Genomic DNA, 22299 nt, shown 5'->3' on the forward strand with positions numbered 1-22299 from the left:
TCGGGTCGCAAGTTTCGCGAACTTGTTGTTTCTACGTGTCCAGCCTGTTTGGGACACTCTTCTTCATCACTGCCACTCTCTGTCACCACTGCCACTCTCTGACTACTCATGCCACCCTCTGGCCCACCCATGCCACCCTCTGTTTCATCACAGCACCCTCTGGTTGTCCAGTCAGTGTACATTATTGTGGCAACGCAAGCACACCTTCCCTGCCTCAAGTGACCTGAATTAATTTGGGGCTGATTAATGTGTCACAGAATATTTTTTTAGCTGGCACCTGCTTCCTTAGTGCTTCCTGATTAGTGATCTTTTGTACTTGCTAAGTGCTTTCATTGTTGCAAAATTAGTTACAACACCTGCCCTGCCCCAACTGACAATAATGAATTAGGGGCTGATTAATGGATTTGAACTTCCAGCCTGGCTCCTGCTTGTCTCCCTTAGCTGTAATTCAGGACCTTTGTGGCATATGTGTAACTATTTTGAGGTTCCGAGCAGGGTCACATAATAGTTGCAACTGGCAACTGAACTCTGGAGGGGCCCCTCAGGAAGCACTACAGGAAATGGCTACTAATGATGAGCCTGAACTTTTGAACCTGGTAAGTAGTTTCAGTTTTGCTAAAATCGTATTTCTGCAATTTTGCACTTATTCGCGGGGCGCGAAGTTGTACTGGGAAGCCGCGAACTCACGCGAACAGTGCGAGCAGTGCGAGCAAAATCCGCTGCTCGCGGATTTGCGGATTTTGCGGGAGATTCGCGAATCTCGCGGATTGCGAATTTACCGAAAATCCGCAAAATCCGCGAGCGAAACGGATTTTCCGCCCATGCTTAACTGTACCAAAGAACAAGGAAGACACTGATCATGTCCTCTGCCTCTCTTCCTGGCTAGGTCTTCCTGCTTCCATCCCTGCAGCAGTCAGCAGCTAGACCGCACACTGCCTTAACCACGCATATGCATGGTTAAGGCAAGCATGGTTACTCTTGCGATGTTGGAACACACATGACTGAGGTCGCAGTGTTCCCATGCAGCATACTTTCAGTTGCCACACAATTGGGTAGGAAGCTTTAGTTTTTCCAAAAAGATATCACACAAATATATAGATAGAAAATTTGACTGGTACTTAAGTAGGAGTAAGAGAAGTTTCAGACAGATCCTCAGTGATATCTTCATTGCAATTATTCTCTCAGTTAGTCAGAGAGTAGCACAAAGGAAGTAAAGATTAGAAAGTTATCGACTTCAGTAGATAAATTAACAACAAATATTGCAGGTGCTTTAACCATTACTAACAACGAATTGCTGAAATGGGAGCCATGATAATTTAAAACCTTCTTGCATTAGACATTCCTGAAAAGGAAGGCGGAGTTCGCAATGTAATACGTGCTAGAGAGTGCTACGCCTGCATTCCTAAAGTAAATAGGCAGATTAACAGCTATATTACTAACATAGCTAATATCACCGGTGAGGTAACTGAATGGAAAGAAAGAGGTGCCTGGGAAGAGATGTAGTTCAACAGGGAAGCGATTTGCCAAAGTAGGCAAATGACTAGGGGCCATATGTATTAAGCAAAATTGAATTCGCAAACGCCGAAATTCACAGAATTTCTGCGTTTGCGAATGCAATTTTGCTAAATGGTATGTATTAAGGCAAAATAAGGAAACGCAAAATTTGCAATTCCTTATTTTGCGATTGCATTTAAGGAATCGCAAATTGCAATGTAAGAAGCACCAAAAAAGTGCAATTTGGCCTTAAGGAATCGCAAATTACCACCAACTTCAAGTTGGTGGTAATTTGCGATTTCTTTGAAAAATTCACTTTTTTGCATTTTTCAAAGTGCAATGTGAAGCACATACATGTCCTTAGGGCAGGGGTACTCATAGTACGGCCCGCGGGCCGCTGGCGGCCCGGCAAGCCTTCCCTGGCGGCCCGCGGACCGTCCAAACATCATACCCGGGTTTTAATGTATATATATATTTTTTAAGAGTGTCAGCAAAAACTCCTGCGGCAGCGCGAGTCTAGAGACTGCTGCTCTGTGGGGGCCGGGGCCGGGCGATTCCGTGGAGCTGCAGGGGCCTACGAGGTGAACAAAGCCTCATTAACATGGGAATGGTCTTTTAAAGACCTGTCAATTGCACGGGTGCGGCTGTGTGTGTGTGTGCCCGGAAGCTGTCTCAGCCCAGGCACACACAGGCAGGATGAGGTGAAGAGGGTGACAGAGGGAGAAGGAGGGAGGAAGCGGGGGAGAGAGACAGAGGCACTGAGTGAATCACATGTATTCACAGATATGTGCATGCCATGTCACAGCATATGCATTATTGATACAGGCTGTCCACAACTATCGTAATCCTACGGATCCTGATGTGCTCATACCTGTTTTTCTTGTCTTTAATTAAAATCAAATAAATCAATATTTGTTTGAAAACACCTTTCCCTTCTGTCTCAACTTTCAATGCCCTGGAGCATCGCTCTCGTCATTCCCACATCCAATGCACTCTATGTTTCTCCTTTCCCTTCTCCCTCACTCGTCCTCTCTTCAGAGTCCGGTGTCTGCTGTGGTCACCGATGCTGCTGAGCTTTGCTGCTCCCCTCAAAGCTGCTCTGAAAGGCTGGGGCTTAGGACAGATACACATCTCTCTCCCTGAGGGAGAGCGAGGGAGAGGCACACAGAGGGAGAGCGAGGGAGAGCCAGGGAGAGTGTGGGAGAGTGATGGAGAGCGAGGGAGGGAGACAGAAGCAGACAGAGGGAGAGAGAGGGAGGGAGAGCGAGGGAGAGGCAGACAGAGGGAGAGCGAGGGAGAGGCAGACAGAGGGAGAGCGAGGGAGGGAGACAGAGGCCGAGGGAGGGAGACAGAGGCAGACAGGGGGAGAACGAGGGAGGGAGACAGAGGCAGACAGAGGGAGAGCGAGGGAAAATGATGGAGAGCGAGGGAGAGCGAGGGAGGGAGACAGAGACAGAGGGAGAGGGAGGGAGAGGCAGACAGAGGGAGAGCGAGGGAGAATGATGGAGAGGGAGGGAGACAGAGGCAGACAGAGAGAGAGCGAGGGATGGAGAGCGAGGGAGAGTCAGACAGAGGGAGAGTGAGGGAGAGGCAGACAGAGGGAGAGTGAGGGAGATCGAGGGAGAGCGCGGGAGAGTGATGGAGAGCGAGTGAGGGAGACAGAATCAGACAGAGGGAGAGCGAGGGAGAGCGAGGGAGAGGCAGACAGAGGGAGAGCGAGTGAGGGAGACAGAGGCCGAGGGAGGGAGACAGGCAGACAGAGGGAGAGCCAGGGAGAGCGAGGGAGGGAGACAGAGGCAGACAGAGAGAGAGTCAGGGAGAGGCAGACAGAGGGAGAGCAAGGGAGGGAAGCAGAGCGAGGGATGGAGACAGAGTGAGGGAGGGAGACCTCAGAGTGAGGGAGACCTCAGAGTGAGGGAGACCTCAGAGTGAGGGAGGGGGAAGGAGAGAGAGGGAGACAGAGGGAAGGAGGGAGAGGGAAGGAGACAGAGGGAAGGAGGTGAGGGAAGGAGAGAGAGGGCGACAGAGGGAAGGAGGGAGAGTGAAACAGAGTGAGGGAGAGGGAAACAGAGTGAGCAGAGGGAAACAGAGTGAGGGAGAGGGAAACAGAGAGAGGGAGAGGGTAACAGGGAGAGGGAAACGGAGAGAGAGAGGTAGACAGAGAGAGAGTGAGACAGTCAGAGTGAGTGGGACAGAGGTAGAGAGGGAGGGAGACAGTCAGAGTGAGTGAGACAGAGGGAGAGAGGGAATGAGACAGTCAGAGGGAGTGAGACAGAGGGAAAGCGGAAGTGAGAGGGAGTGAGACAGTCAGAGGGAGTGAGACAGAGGGAGACAGAGAGGGAGAGAGAGGTAGAGAGGGAGGAAGAGGGAGAGAGAGAGGGAGGGACAGAGAGAGAGAGACTGAGAAGGAACGAGAGAGATAGAGAGATGTGTGTATGTCGGGTCTGGTGGCTCAGTGGACGAAGGCGTCCGCTGCAGGGACCAGTGATCAACCTCATGGTACCAGTTTTTTTTGTTGCTCGAGCCCCGCCCCCTCCCCCACTGACCCCGCCCCACCAGTGCGGCCCTCGGCCACAAACCACACTGTAAATTTGGCCCCCGAGAGAAAGTTTGTGAGTACCCATGCCTTAGGGCATGTATGTGCGCCACATGTGCACCCATGCTTATTTCAGGGGTGCAACTGGGTGTCCTTTTGACACCCCTGCACCCTTGAAATTGCATTCTCAATTTGCGATTTGCTAATTGCTAATCGCAAATTGAGAATGTCTTCCCAGTCATTCCTATGGGCCTCCAGGCCCATAGGAATGAATGGGGAGGTATTCCTTAATTGTGAATCGCAATTTGCAATTCGCAATTAAGTAATGTGTAGGATTCGCAAAATGTATTTCAAATCCTACATACATAGCATTTTGCGATTCTCAAATAGCCATTCGCAAAAATTCGCTCTTTGAGAATCGCAAAATGACTTTTTGATAGATATGGCCCTAGGAAGTGTTTGAGTTTGGATAATGGCACAAAGATACCTTGGCTTAGCTATTTAATTAAATCCTACGGTGACATATTTGACAGATCGATCTTGGGTAATCTTAATGATTTACCACCCCTGTCTAAACAGGAGTTGAAAAGAACCTTTATGCCCCATATGATTGAAAAGAGGAAGGAAATAGTTAGGAAACAGAACACATACCAGTTGTACCATATGTACACTGATACGACGGGTTTTCAAGGGTATCTTTCCTTTGTTACTAGATCCTCCCATCGTTCTGTCCTAACTAGAATGAGGCTAGTCCTAGTGCACCATTTGGTTGCGTTTCCTATCATGAAAAAGTATTCGTCCTCTCCATGCCCATGTGATGGGACCACAAAGCAGAGCACCATGCACTTTTTACTTTTATGTGATTTCTTTTTGCCTTTTAGAATCGCGTTTCTTAAACCACTTTTTAAAAATTATGAGGCCAAGACCATAAAAGCGGCTATGTCTCTTTTATTTGCTCTAGAAGATCCTGGGATTTGTTTCTTTACTGCTACATTTATCCTCAGTTCAATTAAGGCTAGGAAGAGTGTGGTGTTTTAATGTATTTTCAATCTCCATAATGCCAGAGGTGGACAGGATGTTCAAAGCACTTTGCACTTTATATCGCATGAGTAACTTGGTTTTTATTAACGTAACTATATTACATTAAAACTGATTATTTATTATATTGGGATTGTGCCCGTTTTGTATTAGCTTTTAATTGTTAATAGTGCACATTTATAACGTGTTTATTGTTCTCATAGCGATAATGTTTATTGTCCTTAAAAGCTGCTAAGTGTTAATTGTTTACATCAGGCCTTATGCCAAACTTATGCACTTTCTGTCAAGCTGTTTTTATCTATTGTACCTGTAAGAGCAGTACCTTAATGTACGTTCTTTTTAATGAAATCAGATCTACATGTTTTAAATGGATATTGACTCTTAATGAATTGTTTTTTTATCTTGTTATGCATAATTGGTGTGCTTTTATGGTTATTTGCTTCAACCGAATAAAGCTAATTTTGAATTGAATTAAATTGACTAGGAAGTGTAGATGGAGGAATACTAGAATTGCTTTTAACTCCCCTGCTGGTGATACTAATTAGTGCAGCATAAGTGTTTCTCTTTCTCAAATGCGGTATAAAAATGTCATCAACATGAGGGTTGTCCTTGGGATGACGGAGGTGTCAGAAATGAGTGGAAGAAAGAGAGCAGAAGTCAAACTAGAGGATATGCGAACTGACATATCAGACGAGATGAAGGAAGTTAAAGGATCCAAAAAAAAGAGTCCAAAAGCTAATAATGACTGTTCCGTGATATTTCGAATAAAGTGTGATGCTTTGAGAGTCATCAGAGGAGGGGCTGAAGAAGTTGACATGCAAAATTCTATTGTTACAAACTGTGGAAATACTACTTTAGGTAAAACAGGCTAACTTAGCCTTTATCATCCGTCTTTGAATGTGGCACTGTACTACACCAAGTGATTGACTTGCCATGTCATTCTCTGCTGGAATAAACGTTTACCAGGTTCCACTGAGCATGCTAAAAGCTCCACTGACTGTTCTGCATAAATCGTAACCTTCCCAAGGTCAGGTTTAGCTGTCTCAGACGGATGTATGACGTTACAACGCATGCTTTTACCACGCATGCCTTTACAACGCGGTTTTTACAACGCATGCCTTTACAACGCATAGTGCTTTGGGGCGCTGGATAGTGAATAGTTTAATTTACTATTCCAACTCCAGTCCCCGTGGATAGTAGGGAAGGTGTTGGATAGTAAATTAAACCTATTCCCTATCCTAGAGCGCCCCTCAGCGCAATGCGTTGTAATGGTTTGCGTTGTAAAAGTTGCGTCGTAATGGTAGTGTGTTGTAAAAGTTTCGTTGTAAAGGTTGTTTACCGTCTCATGTATACCATACTATGTAACTATTGTGTCCTCTTATAGTAGCTGGTGTCAACGCAGATTTCCACGTAATGTAATAGTGAGAACCTCCTCAAATGCATTCTATCGCAAATGTTTCTCTTTACTTGATTTCTTTTGGTCAAAAGCATGAGAACCTATGTCCTAATAATGTGAATGTATGAGTCTTTTGTCTGGACTTCCATAAAAGAATGTGATTTTGGGAAAAAAGGGAGGCGTCCTTACCCCACTCTTTGGAGGTGATCTCTGTCAATTTTGTTCTGATCTCTCCTGATTTTTAGGACTTTCCGTTTATGGGCTTAACACTTTGACTTTATTTTCTTTTAATTTAATGCAATTGTGCCTTATACTTTGATTAATCCTGAAGTAAATCTTACAGCTTGCGATCCTGGTGTCCGTCCTCATTGAAGTCCACTTTGTTTGCATAACAGGGCATTTTGCAGTCATTTCTAAGAGAAACGGGTCCATCTGGGAGCACCGAAGTCTGTATCAGGACTACACCTCTCTCAATCCGAGACAGATGCTAGCCAAGGGAAAATCAAATGAGTTTTCGGTGTGCGCGCCATCACAAGTATAGGCCTGTCGTGCGTAGGCTGCAGCGTGTTTTCTTTGCTACTTTTATGTGTATAATTCATCTTGCATTTGTTGTTGAGTTTGTGTGTGAGTTTATTGTGGCTGTGCAAGTGGATGAATGCAAGAAGGAGGCAGTGGGTGGACGAGTGAAGGAAGGCTTGAGCGCTAAGGTGAGTGACAGCAGGGCGCATGCATGATGACTTATTCAATAATCAACCTATCATTAACCGAGCGAGGAGACACTTTCATTTCAAAGCCAGACCCACGGGCATGGCCAGTGCCCGTTTTCTATTTTCTGCCATGAGTTTTGCTTTCGTTTATGAATCACCTCCCCAAGGAAACACCTGTATTTCTCAAGCACTAGCCCGGCGGATATCACCTGATGTGAGGTGACATTTTCTCATGTTCTGATTCGACGGCACGCCCACCTCGGTCACTTCCACAGGTGTCTGTGTGTAATCTACTTCCCAGAGATTTGTACGTTCCGAGGGCAGACCGTGTTTGCTTCGCCTTGTGAATTTCAAGGTCGGGGCAAGAACCCTTGACATTTTTTTAAGTCGGGTCACACTCTTCTGCTTGTAGGGTATGTCATCCGGTGTCCCCGTTTTGGAGTTAAACTAGGCAGAATCCTAGCGTTGCTTTACGCTAGAAGCAGCCCTCGTTTGCAAATAGGGCGACTGACGCCAATCTCGCTGGCTGCCCCTTTAGAGCTGATCTCAGCTGGACAACTTCTTCACGCCTCCTTGTCTCCGCTACTCTCTGCTGACCAGAGAGGGGTGGTAGCCAGCCAGTTTTTGGATCAATCCAAGCCCCCTCCGATGGGTCCGCGCTGCCCACCTCTCTTCCTGCAGAAGATCCGTGCTCGGCTTCCCTGGCTGGTGAGCGGCGTTGATGGAGACGTAACCTGGCACAAGGCGGCTCACGGATACCTCTGACACAGGCTGGGGGAGGAAAGCACAGGACGAGAGACCTCAAACCGCACAGCCATAGCAGAGAGGTGAGAAGAGAGTCAAGAGACATAGTATGCCGCCTGGGTGCCGCCCCCGCCGGTGAAAGAGAAGAAGAAGCGGAGAGGAAGTTCGCCGGGAGAACCCTCTAAATATTCGTGAAAGGAGTGTGAAAATATAACAAGAAAAGGAAAATAAAACCTAGAAGGGCCCAGACACTGAAACAAGAGCAGAAAAGGACGGGAGGAGATGAGAACAGCAAGCACACATTACCGAACCAGACTGCCTACCTTAATCTGAAATAGCAAAGAGGGAGTTCGCCTGGATTAACACATAATTCATATCTAAGAAGAGACTGTGACTCCTGAGAGGGGGACGGCACGGTGTAAACTGCAAGGAGAGAGCGTGAGACAAGACATCACTAAAGGTAGAAGCGCCATGTCGGGAACCAATGCCAGCAGCCCAGGACAGGCTACAGGGCTGCTCCAAGGCTCCAAGAGTTCCCTGGCTTCTAGCGGCATGCGAAAAGGCCAGGCTGGAGACAGCGAGAAACTGGCTCCTTCATGTGGTGAGTACCTTCTTCCTTCCTCTGATAACAGATAGCCTCAAGGATTTGAAATGTGCATAACAAAATCAAATGTGTTTTGTTTTGAGAATGATTATTTGGCATATATGGGTCTCATTCAAAAAGGGCAGAGGCCCGCAGTCATTTTTAGGTCTCGTCTACTGCATTGCTTTAGCAACGCTTGTTTGGCGAGATTATAGTAAGGCTTTCAAAGTCTTCCCAAACTGCGGATTAGGTACAGTGCACGTGAGCCAGGCGCGGGCACATCGCCAGCCACATCGCACATTGCACACCGTTGGTCTGAGCCTCGGCATCAGACTTCAAAGTAATCTGCTGCCCCGCCCCCGCATCAGACTTCAAAGGAATGCGCTCCCCGCCCTGCAATGCCGAGAGCTTGTTAAATAAATGTTCTCCTAAATGCATTGCAGCTTTCTTCAATGCAGTGTTTTAAATGAACGTTCTCCTTATACCATATTTAGAAAGGCTGAAACTGTTGGAATTCATTAGCTTTCGTTGTATATCTTTGTTTAAACACATTCACTTATTACACAAGCACTTTTTTGCAATAGGCACGGAGCACTTTGAGCTATGTGTGAGGCTCGAAACAACCAAAGAAAAAAAAGCAGACAGCCAGTGTTACCGCAAATGTACCAGCTGTTTCCTTTGCTGACACACATCCCTACCCAAAGGAATAAGAGGTCATGGAGAAACTTTAAAGGCTGTTCCCTACGCCATGCAGTTGTGTCACCAACCAGAGCGCTGACAACTTGTGCAACCTGAAATATCGCAAGACATTCCATAAAGCCATAAATGTCTCCAAGCTTCAGCTTCTCGCTGCCTAACAGCAGATAGGTCACAGTGTACATCTGTTCATGCTGCTGTTTCACCCGACTTACAAGTGACGTCTGAGATGGAGTTTTCATTTTTGTTTCCCAGTCCACCAATTGGGGACCTTGTGACATTTCCAGCCCTTTGATCCTTACTTCCTGACACTCTAACCACTGCTTAGATGCTCTACGCTAATCTGAGACTCAGTGGTATATGACACGCACCCGTAAGGTTCCCCTACACCTGTGCCTGGCAGTGTCAATCATGGGGTTTTTGAACGTTGTGATGAGTCAGCATTACTCGGAAGCCCGTCCGCTGGTTTCCTGTCTTACCCCAAAGGGGGTCCATTTCTCAAAAGCTTGACTCAGAAATAAAAGTAATATCTTGAGCGAAGAAAAGTGGGAACATTCCTCCGCTCACCGCAGTCCATACCTAAGGCCTTTAGACGCCATTTCTAGTAAGAGATTGCTAGCGCTGAGGCGAGAGATATTATTCTGTGTGTTCAACCAACCTCATGTAGTCTCAAACTGAAATTCTTAAAACATGGGAGGAATATACATTTTCTATGGGCAGTGTTTAACATTTCCAGCCCAATTAACGAGTTACATCAAAGAAAAAAAAACATAATAGTTTCGCTCGACTATAGCCTCAGAATTTGTAAATCTCTTTCGTCTTGTTCTCATAGATCATTTGTATAATTTTCTTTTGCTAGTATTGTGAACTGCTTGTGGTTTGTGAAGTTCCAATGGCTGGTCCCTTGTTTCCTTAGTGTAATCCAGTCGTGATATATGCTGGCTACTGTCCAAAAAGTACCATCTAGCCAAAACTATAAGACAAATTCTCTGCATAGGAAGAAGAAACAGGCCTTGAGATAGTGGGACGTTTTTCTTTCACTCCAAGCATCAGGATATCTCAGTAGGTGCATGTGCCTACTGTGATTCTGTATGCAACAGCAGCTGGTCACTGGTTCAGATATTTGCGCGTCAAATCAGCTTTTTACCCTCTGAAGAATGGAGAGCACCTTCAGGCGCAGGGCTACATCTTATGAACCTCTTACTTCCTCCAGGGCCCATAACCTGTAAAACACTTTCTAAAATACCGCAAGGCAGTGGGTGAATATCGTTGTGCCCAGGGGTAGCCGCTGTACCAGTGAAGAAAACATGAAAGAAGAAAGGTGCATTGATATGGAATTATTAGAATGTTTTGCTGCTCCCAATATCTTTTGGAAGCAGAATACACAGAGGTGTAGCCAGGGTACATGAGGCCCTAGAGTAAACAAGTAAAATTTAATAATAATCAGACTTCATTGCAAACTTCAGGCCTATGGGTCCTGGTGCCGCACATAGATGGATATCAGTGGTGCTGCACCATTGATATCCATCTATGTGCCTGAGAATATCATGAGGCTGTCTGTATTGGAAGTTATATATTAAACAAATAAAATAATACCAATTGATACTGGGGCATCACATGACCGTAGTAACAAGATCTTTAAATGCCTGTCTGTCCTTTTTACGGTGCTGGTTAGATCGAAATGCACAGATCATTTCCCGGTGTGAAGACACAAAGAGCTAACACCACAAACTGCATATAGTAACTTAGATGGGTCCAAGGGCACACAGATGCTATGTGCAAAAAACGGGCAATAATCCCGGTGACTGCTGAATTTTGCGCTAATGCTTGAAATTAGAGCAAAAAGTGTAGTTAATGTGTCATTGTATTTTTCATTGGTTTTACATGCATTGTTAATTAACACTTTCACTTTTTACAATTTTCGCTCGCTGTCACTCCCTGCTGAAAATGTGTGGGGAGAACGAAAGTAAAATACAGCATTAATACATATGCTCAGCTCTACATTGCGGATATTTTTAAAGCAAAGGCAAGTACCAATGCAGTTGTTTACCACTAGCATCAAGCTCTACTTTAATGTTGTTTGGCGAGATTATAGTAAGGTTCTCAAAAGTCTACCCAAACTGTGGATTAGGTACAGTGCATGTGAGCCAGGTGCGTGCACATCGCCAGCCACATCGCACATCGCACACCATTTGTCTGAGCCTCGGCATCAGACTTCAAAGGAATCTGCTCCCCCGCATCGGACTTCAAAGGAATGCGCTCCCCCGCCCCCGACACAGCAATGCCGAGAGCTTGTTAAAGAAACGTTCTCCTAAATGCATTGTAGCTTTCTTCAAAGATACTGCAGTGTTTTTAAATAAACGTACTCCTTATACCATATTTAGAAAGGCTGAAACTGTTGGAATTCATTAGCTTTCGTTGTATATCTTTGTTTAAGCACATTCACTTATTACACAAGCACTTTTTGCTATAGGCACGGAGCACTTTGAGCTATATTACTTATAAAGCTAAGTAAACTATCGTAAGACAAGCAATGTATGTTTTGGGTGTGTACATTTGTGAATAATTTGAGCAGAATTAATTTACCTTTGAGGAAATTGCTTTGCCAGCCTATCCCCAAGTACTTGGAGCATAATGAATAGATTCGACAGAACGGAATGTGTTTATATGTGCACTAGCTAGGAGGTCATATTGTTTGTGTGCTCGCTCCCCACCTCCGGGCCGCACACTTTCCACGTGCACCCACGTCCCGTGACCCCACTCAGCTAAATGCACTTCAAGTGGTCCCTGCAAAGTCACTCACATGCCACAGGGCCCCGCAAACTTCCACATTTTATGCCTGACAGAAAAAAAAACGAGTCGCCCACCTTTCGTGCAGCCCTGAGCACATATGTACTTCTCGTGTCACCCGGAAACAGTGGCCCAAACCACCAGGAAACATACGGTTCCTCCCCTGCGCCTGACTCATACAATAATTGAGATAAAACAATGCATTTTCAGACCTTCGTTGCAAACTCCACCAGTCGGGCTTTCCTGTTGGCTGCTGGCTTGGCAGGATTAATGGACTGGGCCCAAAAAGTTTTCAGAGGGCCGGTGTTGATCTTGTCAGCTCTTGCCTAATGTCAAAACTTTCAGTCAGCTGCGTCCTTAATGACGTGGTATCGGTGACCCCCCCAATTCAACTCCGCGTGCCCTGCACCGTCCGCACTGGTCTGCTGACATAGGAATCCATTTCTGAGGCATCAAGAGTGTTCACATCAACAGCCTTGATGCCAGGCGTTGCATTCCCACTTTCTAACCTTGTTAAATATACGTTCTCCTAAATGCATTGCAGCTTTCTTCAAAGGTACTGCAGTGTTTTTAAATAAACATTCTCCTAAATGCATTGCAGCTTTCTTCAAAAAACGTTCGCTCAAATGTATTGCAGCATTCTTAAATAAACTTTCACAGGTATTGCAATGTTTTAACTTAAATGTTTTCTCAAATCTGTTGCAGAGTTCTTAAATAAACTTTCTCTCAAATGTATTGCAGCGATTGCAGCGTTTTAAAATAAACTGTCTTTCTCTTTACCTCTCTTGTTTCATTCTTCACTCCTTTTTTTTCTCCTTTCATCCTTCCTGTTCTCCACTCATCTTATTTTCTCCCTCTTCTCTGTATCTTAGCCTCTGTCAGTCTCCCTTTCTCTCCTTCTATAATTTTTCTTCCTCAGATCTTTCTCTGGCCCTTCTACATCCCTTCACACATATCACAATGTTTCTTCTTTCCTTTCGTTGTATCTCCCACTCCCTCCTCTTTCTCCTCGCCATAGCTACGTAACGCACTTTTCATTAACTTTCCTTTTGCAGCTTTCTCGTCACTCCTTGTATTATTCTCTTTTATAGCTCTCACTCACCCACCTCTTACCGTTCTCCCCGTCTCTCCCACCCTTCCATGTTTTATTCTTTCTTCTTGCCCACCTCGTCGCACTCTTCTCTTTCCTCGCATATCTCTCTGACTCTCTTTTACGTTTCCCTCTCACACATCGCTTCGTCAGTGGTAGGATTGGCTTTGTAAATACAATTACTATCTTCAGCCACTCTTTCCTTTGTATCAAATCACTTTGCTCGCTTTCTTCTCTCCCATTCTTCATCTCCACTATCATATTTCTTGCAAGCTTCATGTTCGCCCTTCCTCTTTATTATTATTCGTGTTCCTATTTCTTGTTCTCCCCTTTCTCCACTCTTGAGCTCACACGTTTTTTCCCTCCACTGTCCCTTCTCTACCCATGACACTTTCCATATTTCCCTCTTCCTTATCTTCATTTTTGCTTTTCCATTCTCCTCCTCTTGCTGTACTTTCACTCCTGCCACTCTCATCTTTTTTGTTCTCTCTTGTCTTCAGTTCTTCCTTTCATTCCGTCCCATATTTTACACACCGTCCCTCCTTTCTTATCTCTCGTTTCTCTTCCTCTTTATCTCTATTTTCTCCCACTCATTTTAGCCAGACTTTCCCTCTTTTTAATTTTCACTTTCTTCTCCCCATTTTCTGCCTGAATCTAAGGTTAACGGGTCTGTCTGAATTCATGAAAGCCAATAAAACAATAGCAGTAAGGACATACAGTAACTACAAGGAGTCTACTTGTTTGTTTACAGTCCCTGTCACCTAATGGGCGCTGCGCACGAGCCCTCTTAAACGTCATTGTATCTTGAAAACGTAAGGACGTCAAAGTAACGCACGCTCTTGTGTATGCACTTTTGCTCTTCGTCTTGTTTCCGACTAGCCCCCTCTCTTATACACCTTTCTTCTCTCATCCCTCCTCTGCTTTGCCGTCTCCTTTCCACGACCATGCCACCTCTCCCCACCCTGTCCACTTTCCTTCTTATCTTGACTCTCTCGCATTTACTGTATCCACCCCCTCTTCATCTTGTCTTCTCCGCCTGCATTCTACGCCACCCCCTGCTTTCCACAACTTCCTTAACCGCCGCTCTCTCCCTTGTCTGTCTCCTTTTTTTAGGTCTCGCTTATCCCAGTCCGCAAGGAATGGATAGGGGAGAATTATAGTGGGCAAAATAGGTCCTCAAACCATCGGGCGGATTTCAAACAGTTCACTTGAACACAAGCATGCACTTTTCCCTCGCTCCCTCGCAGCCTGCCTCCGAGAGCTTCACTTCAAAGGGCTCCGCTCCCCCGCCCACTGCTTTACACTTCACGGCCGCCAGGCCGTGTCTCCCATTTCTCCTCCCCTGCTCCCTGCTTCACACTTTTCATGGCCGCCAGGCCGTGTCTCGCATTTTTCCTCCCCCCCCCCACAGCAATGCCAAGAGCTTGTTTTTGTGTGTGTGTGTAGTGTATTGAGTTTATCTAGTTATTTTATTTGGACTAAATATGTCGTTTTTTTAACACTGATAATAGCTACAAACCTTCGCTGTGGCAAGCTTAAAACGCTGAAATCATTTATGGTAAACAAAAAAAGTGCCCATCTATGGTAACCCACCAACTGTCAGGCATTAAGAACCTACTAGCATAAGCCATGTCGGGGCTTCGACAAGATTTGTGGGTGAACTTGAAGCCGGTGTCGTGTGTGTTCTCTGATCTTGCTTCCACAATGTGTCCGGTTTGCTTGCATACTTTTATATCTTTTGTTAGAATAAGCAAAATACATAATCTTTATGAAATATTATTTATGATACAAGAGTCCCGGAGCAACACTTTTTAGAGCTAGATTGCCTAAAACTCGTTCATGTGCCACTTTAACGCCTGCATGCCCAGGAGCACAATGTGCAGCAATGAACACATTTTTCAGACTGGAAGTGTGAAGCATAATGTCAGTTGTGCCCCACGCTCCGCTCCTGTAATGCTTCTACAGTACGTTTCTCTCAGTTGTGCTACATGATCACTATAGCAGTACTAGGGAACCGTGCAGCTTCTTGAAGCAGTGGTTCTGATTGAACTGATGATGCTGCTGCAGTTACTGTGTATTTTACACTGCAGCTTCACTGACTCAGCGGACTCTGTTTGATAAATGTATGTGTGGGGAGAGAAGACAGCACACTGCACAACACATCTTTTTGTATTAGTTGGATATAGCAGAATTTTGGTGCTTAATAAAAACTTGAAGCAATAACAAAACATGTGAGCTGGAGGCAAAATCAGAGCGTTGGAACAGACGCAGTACACGTCAGACTGATCCACATTGAATGCTTTACATATGTGGTCAGGAAGCCCACCCAGACCCAGTACTGAGAAAGTAGCCTTTAACTATAGGTATAGGAGTCTGACATGCCAAAGTATAGTGAGACCGTAGTCCATTAGAGTCCCTTGGAGCCTGCACACTTGACACACGAGCGTGGACGTCAGTTCACCAAAATCTAGGGGTGGCAGCTGTGACATTACAGGCCCTTTGTCATAAGGGTGATATATACATGGTTTTTGACCCAATTACATCATAGGATGTGACATCGCAATAACTTTGACATGTGGTCGGTGTATAGTGTATGTGTGTCCTGGACCAAGGCATTACAATTAGGGCTCCTGGTTCTATGGTATTTATTTTTTTGACATTTTCGTCTGTGTTGTGCACATGCTTCCATTTGCCACCATGCATCTGTGAGCCACTTCGTGCGCCAGCCGGCTCCTCTCCACCCCCTTCCTTTCATGGGCCTCTGCATTTCGATCTTTATCTTTGATGAGTCTTCCTTTCTGTGCTCCGTCACCGCCACAAATACCTGCAGTCTCTTTCACCACTCCACAGAGCCACATTAAACTATAAAACAGCCCTAAATACCCACAGTGAAAAACGCATGCCACAATTAAATACCCACAGTGAAAAACGCATGCCACAAGAGCCACCCCCTCATACCGCTCACCACACTGCTTATTAAAAAAATTATATTTCTTTGCAGTGTTATATAACACCAACTCGACCTGAAGGGATCAGAGCGCTTTATCCCACTTCATTAAATAGCCCTCCCCCACCCATCACACGGGCGTCTGGCAGCTTGTTACACCTTTGTCGCCACTTAATCTCCTCGTGTCGCCCCCGACAGCTCCTATAATACTGTTTTTGTATATTTTTTTTGTGCAAAATTATAAAGCGTAAACTGGACCCGAAGTGATCAGAGCGCTTTACATAAACAGCATTACAGATGGACACATTACATTTTCAGGCATGGGGAGATTAAATGATTTGCACCAATCACAGGATGCCTGAGCCGATACTCAAACCTGGTTCTCCATCTTGAAGTTAGGCTGCTCTGGCCATTATTCCACACCTGACCGCTGCTCAGTGGACTGTTTACTTCCTGCACTGGCTTCATGAAAGGCTTACAGCTGCAGTTTCAATTACCATGCTCTTTGCTTCTGTGTTTATTAAGCTTCTGCCACCACAATCTCCTCGTGCTGACCCCTCAGCCAACACAGTTGTTTTTTGCGCCTTTGCCGCCACTTAATATCCCTGTGCCACCCCCACCAAGCCACCCCCTCATACCGCTCACCACACTGCTTATTTAAAATTATATTTCTTTGCAGTGTTATATAGCACCAACTCGACCTGAAGGGATCAGAGCACTTTGTATGATCACCAGTTACATTACAGATGGACTCATTCCTTTTTCAGGTACAGGGAGATTAGGTGATTTGCACACAATCACAGGATGCTTGAGCCAACGCCGAGATTCGAACATGGTTCCCCACCTTCACGGTCAGCTGCTTTGGCTGTTACGCCACATCCGGCCGCTGCTCCCTCCTCTCCTGTTCCTCCCTCTTTCCTCCTCCTCCTCATGTGGTCACTCAATCTAGGCACACCTCCCTCATCATTTGCCAATGCTTGTTGTTATTTGGCAAACAGTGGACACACACAATATTTCTAAAAAGTGATAATATAGTATTTAATGCAGCTATGAGCCTTAAAGCAACAGCCTAAGAAAGTATAGGCACAACAATGTTTTTACAGTCTGAAATAACGAATGCTTTTTATTTCACGGGCACATTTCCGGAAATGCAGGTTTTTGATCATCCCAAGAGTAACAGGATGTACTGCGGCAGGCGCAAGTGGCTGTCTAAGCATGCACTCGTGCACTAGGGCCGGTGTATGCAACATTTGTTGGCACTTCGTCCGGAGCACATTGTTGCTAACGCCCCCCCTACCACAACACTGCTTTTTTATATTTTTTTGTGCAAAATTAGAACCCACACACACTCTGCACCCTCACACACACTGCACCCTCACACACACTGCACCCTCACACACTGCACCCTCACACACTGCACCCTCACACACCGCACCCACACACACCCCTTCCACACACACCGCACCCACACACACTGCACCCTCACACACTCTGCACCCTCACACACTCTGACTACACCCTCACATACTCTGCACCCTCACACACTCTGCACCCTCACACTCTGCACCCTCACACACTCTACAATGGAACATACACTCCAAATACCAAACAGTGCCACATAATTACACTCCACATAATTACACTGCACTCAATGCAACATAAACTCCAAATACCACTCAGTGCCACATAATTACAGGCCACATAATTACCCTGCACTCAATGCAACATACACTCCAAATCCCACTCAATGCCACATAATTACACAGCACTCAATGCAACAAACACTCCAAATACCACTCAGTGCAACAAAATTACACGCCACATAATTAAACTGCACTCAATGCAACATACATTCCAAATACCACTCAGTGCCACATAATTACACGCCACATAATTACACTGCACTCAATGCAACATACACTCCAAATACCACTCAGTGCCACATAATTACACGCCACATAATTACACAGCACTCAATGCAACATACACTCCAAAGACCACTCAGTGCCACATAATTACACACCACATAATTACACTGCACTCAATGCCACATACACTCCAAATACCACTCAGTGCCACATAATTGTACTCAACATAATTACACTGCACTCAATGCAACATACATTCCAAATACCACTTAGTACCACATAATTACATGCCACATAATTACACTGCACTCAATGCAACATACACTCCAAATATCATTCAGTGCCACATAATTACACTGCACTCAATGAAACATACACTCCAAATCCCACTCAGTGCCACATAAGTACACACCACATAATTACACAGCACTCAATGCAACATACACTCCAAATATCACTCAGTGCCACATAATTACACACCACATAATTACACTCTACTGAATGCAACACACACTCCACACAATACCACTCAGTGCCACATAATTATATGTTACATCATTACTCTGCACTCAATGCAACATACACTCCAAACAATACCACTCAGTGCCACATAATTACACGCCACACAATTACACTCCACTGAATACAACATACACTCCTCATAATACCACTCAGTGCCACATAATTACACGCAACATAATTACACTCTACTCAATGCAACATAAATACACTCCACATAATACCACAGTGCCACATAATTATATGCTACATAATTATACTGCACTCAATGCAACATACACTCCAAATAATACCACTCAGTGCCACATAATTACACGCCACACAATTACACTCTACTGAATACAACATAACCTCTCCATAATACCACTCAGTGCCACATAATTATATGCAACATAATTGCACTGCACTCAGTGCAACATACACACCAAATACCACTCAGTGCCAGATAATTACACACCACATAATTACAGTCTACTGAATGCAACACACACTCCACACAATAACACTCAGTGCCACATAATTATATGCTACATAATTACCCTGCACTCAATGCAACATACACTCCAAACAATACCACTCAGTGCCATATAATTATATGCTACATAATTACACTGCACACAATGCAACATACACTCCAAATACCACTCAGTGCCACATAATTACACACCACAAAATTACACTCTACAGAATACAACATACACTCGTCATATTACCACTCAGTGCTACATAATTACATGCCACATACTTACTCTCTACTCAATGCAACATAAAGACACTTTATCTGTCTATCTATCTATCGCCCTCACTCTATCTGTCTATCAATCACACTCACTGTATCGCCATCACTCTATCTATCGATCGCCCTCACTCTGTCTATCTATCTATCACCCTCCCTCTATCTATCTATCACACTCACTCTATCTATCCATTGCACTCACTCTATCTATCGCACTCACTCTATCTATCTATGGCATCACCACAGCACCACCACAGCATCACTCTGGGGCACCACAACATCACTATGCGCTACCACAGCATCACTGAACGCCACAGCATTACTCGTAGCCACCACATCACTCAGCACCACCACAGCATCAATCTGTGCAACCATTCAACAACAACTGGTTCAAATATGTTCTCTCAATGTTTCAAGCTTTATTACAAATGTCACAAAAAGATGTTAATATTTCACTTCTGTTCTTGGATTTTCGTCACAATAAAATACAATGAACATAATCCTTACAAAAGTTATTTACAAAAGCTATTGCCATTATAAATTACAATAACTTTTATTTAAGTATTAATGATTAAAAAAATTAAAAGCCATTGTTATTTGTAATATCAATACATCTAAGTCGCGTAAATACAATACATATTGCATTACAAATGCTATAGGTGTCACATTTGCGAATGTTAAAACTATTGGCATTGTAAATGCCAAAGCTATTAATTTAGCTATTTTCAAAACCAACACATAAATAAAAAAAAATGTAATTTACAATACCAATAGCTCAAACTTTCCTAATGCGAGACCTATTGCATTGCAAATGCTTGTTTCTCTCACTGCCTCTCATATTCAGCCCTCCATACCACCACACCCACCACCACCACAACATCCACCACCATATCCACCACCACCACGTCCATCACCACCTTGTCCACAACCACCACGTCCACCACCACCACGTCCAACCACCACACCCACCACCACCACATCCAGCACCACCACATCCACCACCAGAACGTCCACCACGTCCACCACCACCACCACATCCACAACCACCACCACCACGTCCTCCCCCATAATGTCCACCACATCCACCACCACGTCCACCACCACCATGTCCATCACCACCACCACGGCCACTACCACTTCCACCACCACCCCCACGGCTACCTACACCACACGTCTACCTCCACCACCACCACATCCACTACCACCAGCATGTCTACCACCAAGTCCACCACCAAGTCCACCACCACATCCACCACTACATCCACCACCACCACATCCACCACCACCACCAAGTCCCCCACCACCAAGTCCCCCACCACCAAGTCCCCCACCACCACGCCCACCACCACCATGTCCACCAACACCACGTCCACCACCATCACGTCCACCTTCACATCCACCACCACCACATCCACCATGCCCACCACCACATCCACCATGTCCACCACCACCATAACGTCCACCACCACCATATCCACCACCACCACGTCCACCACCAACACGTCCACCACCACCACCACATCCACCACCACCACCACATCCACCACTACCACGTCCACCACGTCCATCCCCACCACATCCACCACCACCGCATACACCACCCTGCGTCCACCACCACCACATCCACCTCCACCACCACGACCATGTCCTCCACCAACACCACCACATCCACCACGACCACCACCACGTACACCACATCCACCTACACCACCACCACGTCCACCACCACTACCACAACCATGTCCACCACATCCACCACCACATCTGCCACCACCATGTCCACCACCACCATGTCCACCACCACCACCGCCACCATCCACCACGAGGCCACTAACACATCCACCACCACCACCACATCTACCTCCACCTCCACCACCACCACATCCACTACCACCACCACGTCCACCACCAAGTCCACCACCAAGTCCACCACCACATCCACCACTACATCTACCACCACGTCCACCACCACCACCACGTCCACCACCAACAACATGTCCACCACGTCCACCACCACCACGTCCTCCCCCCACCATGTCCACAACATCCACCACCACGTCCACCACTACCATGTCCATCACCACCATGTCCACCACCACCACGTCCACCACCACCACCACCACCACGTCCACCACAACCACCATGTCCACCACTACCATGTCCACCTTCACCACGTCCACCACCACCACATCCACCACCACCACATCCACCACCATGTCCACCACCAACACCACCACATCCACCACCACCATGTCCACCACCACCACGTCCACCACCACCACCATGTCCACCACATCCAACACCACGTCCGCCACCACCATGTCCACCACCACCATGTCCACCACCATGGCCACCACCATGTCCACCATTAGGCCACTACCAAGTCCACCACCACCATGACGTCTACCTCCACCACCACCACATCCACTACCACCACCAAGTCCACCACCAAGTCCACCACCACATCCACCACCACCACCACGTCCACCACCACCACGTCCACCACCACAACATCCACCACGTCCACCACATCCACCACCACCATGTCCACCACATCCACCACCACCTTGTCCACCACATCCACCACATCCACCACCACCACATCCACCATCATTGCATCCACCACCACTGCATCCACCACCACCATGTCCACCACCAACACCATCACATCCACCACCACACCCACCACCACCTCCACCACCTCCACCACCTCCACAACCACCACCACGTCCACCACCTCCACATCCACCACCACTACGTCCACCACCACCACATCCACCACCACCATGTCCACCACCACCACGTCCTCCACCACCACCAGGTCCACCACCACCACCACCACACCCACCTCCACCACCACCACGTCCACCACCACCACGTCCACCACCACCACATCCACCACCACCACCACGGCCACCACCATGTCCACCACAAGGCCACCTCACTCTATCTATCTATTGCCCTCACTCTATCTATCTGTCGCCCTCACTTTACCCTATCTATCGTCCTCTATCTATCTATCGCTCTCACTCTATCTGTCGCCCTCACTCTATCTATCTGTCGCCCTCACTCTATCTGTCGCCCTCACTCTATCTATCACCCTCACTCTGTCTATCTATCGCCCTCACTCACTCTATCTATCTATCTATCTATCT

General features: G+C 46.2%; 1 protein-coding gene across 1 annotated transcript in view; it reads left to right on the plus strand.

Annotated features, from left to right (window-relative positions):
- Window positions 1–8338: 8338 nt before the first annotated feature.
- The window catches only part of LOC147748319 (ultra-long-chain fatty acid omega-hydroxylase-like), a 243271-nt gene continuing 229310 nt past the window's right edge, over window positions 8339–22299 (plus strand). Inside the window, exon 1 of the mRNA XM_086960205.1 lies at window positions 8339–8516. Within this exon, the coding sequence (XP_086816331.1) occupies window positions 8387–8516 (130 nt within the window). The 5' untranslated portion in view covers window positions 8339–8386. The remainder of the gene's footprint in view (window positions 8517–22299) is intronic.

The sequence above is a fragment of the Lissotriton vulgaris genome, chromosome 1_1, assembly GCF_964263255.1.
Source record: "Lissotriton vulgaris chromosome 1_1, aLisVul1.2, whole genome shotgun sequence".
NCBI classification, from domain to species: domain Eukaryota; kingdom Metazoa; phylum Chordata; class Amphibia; order Caudata; family Salamandridae; genus Lissotriton; species Lissotriton vulgaris.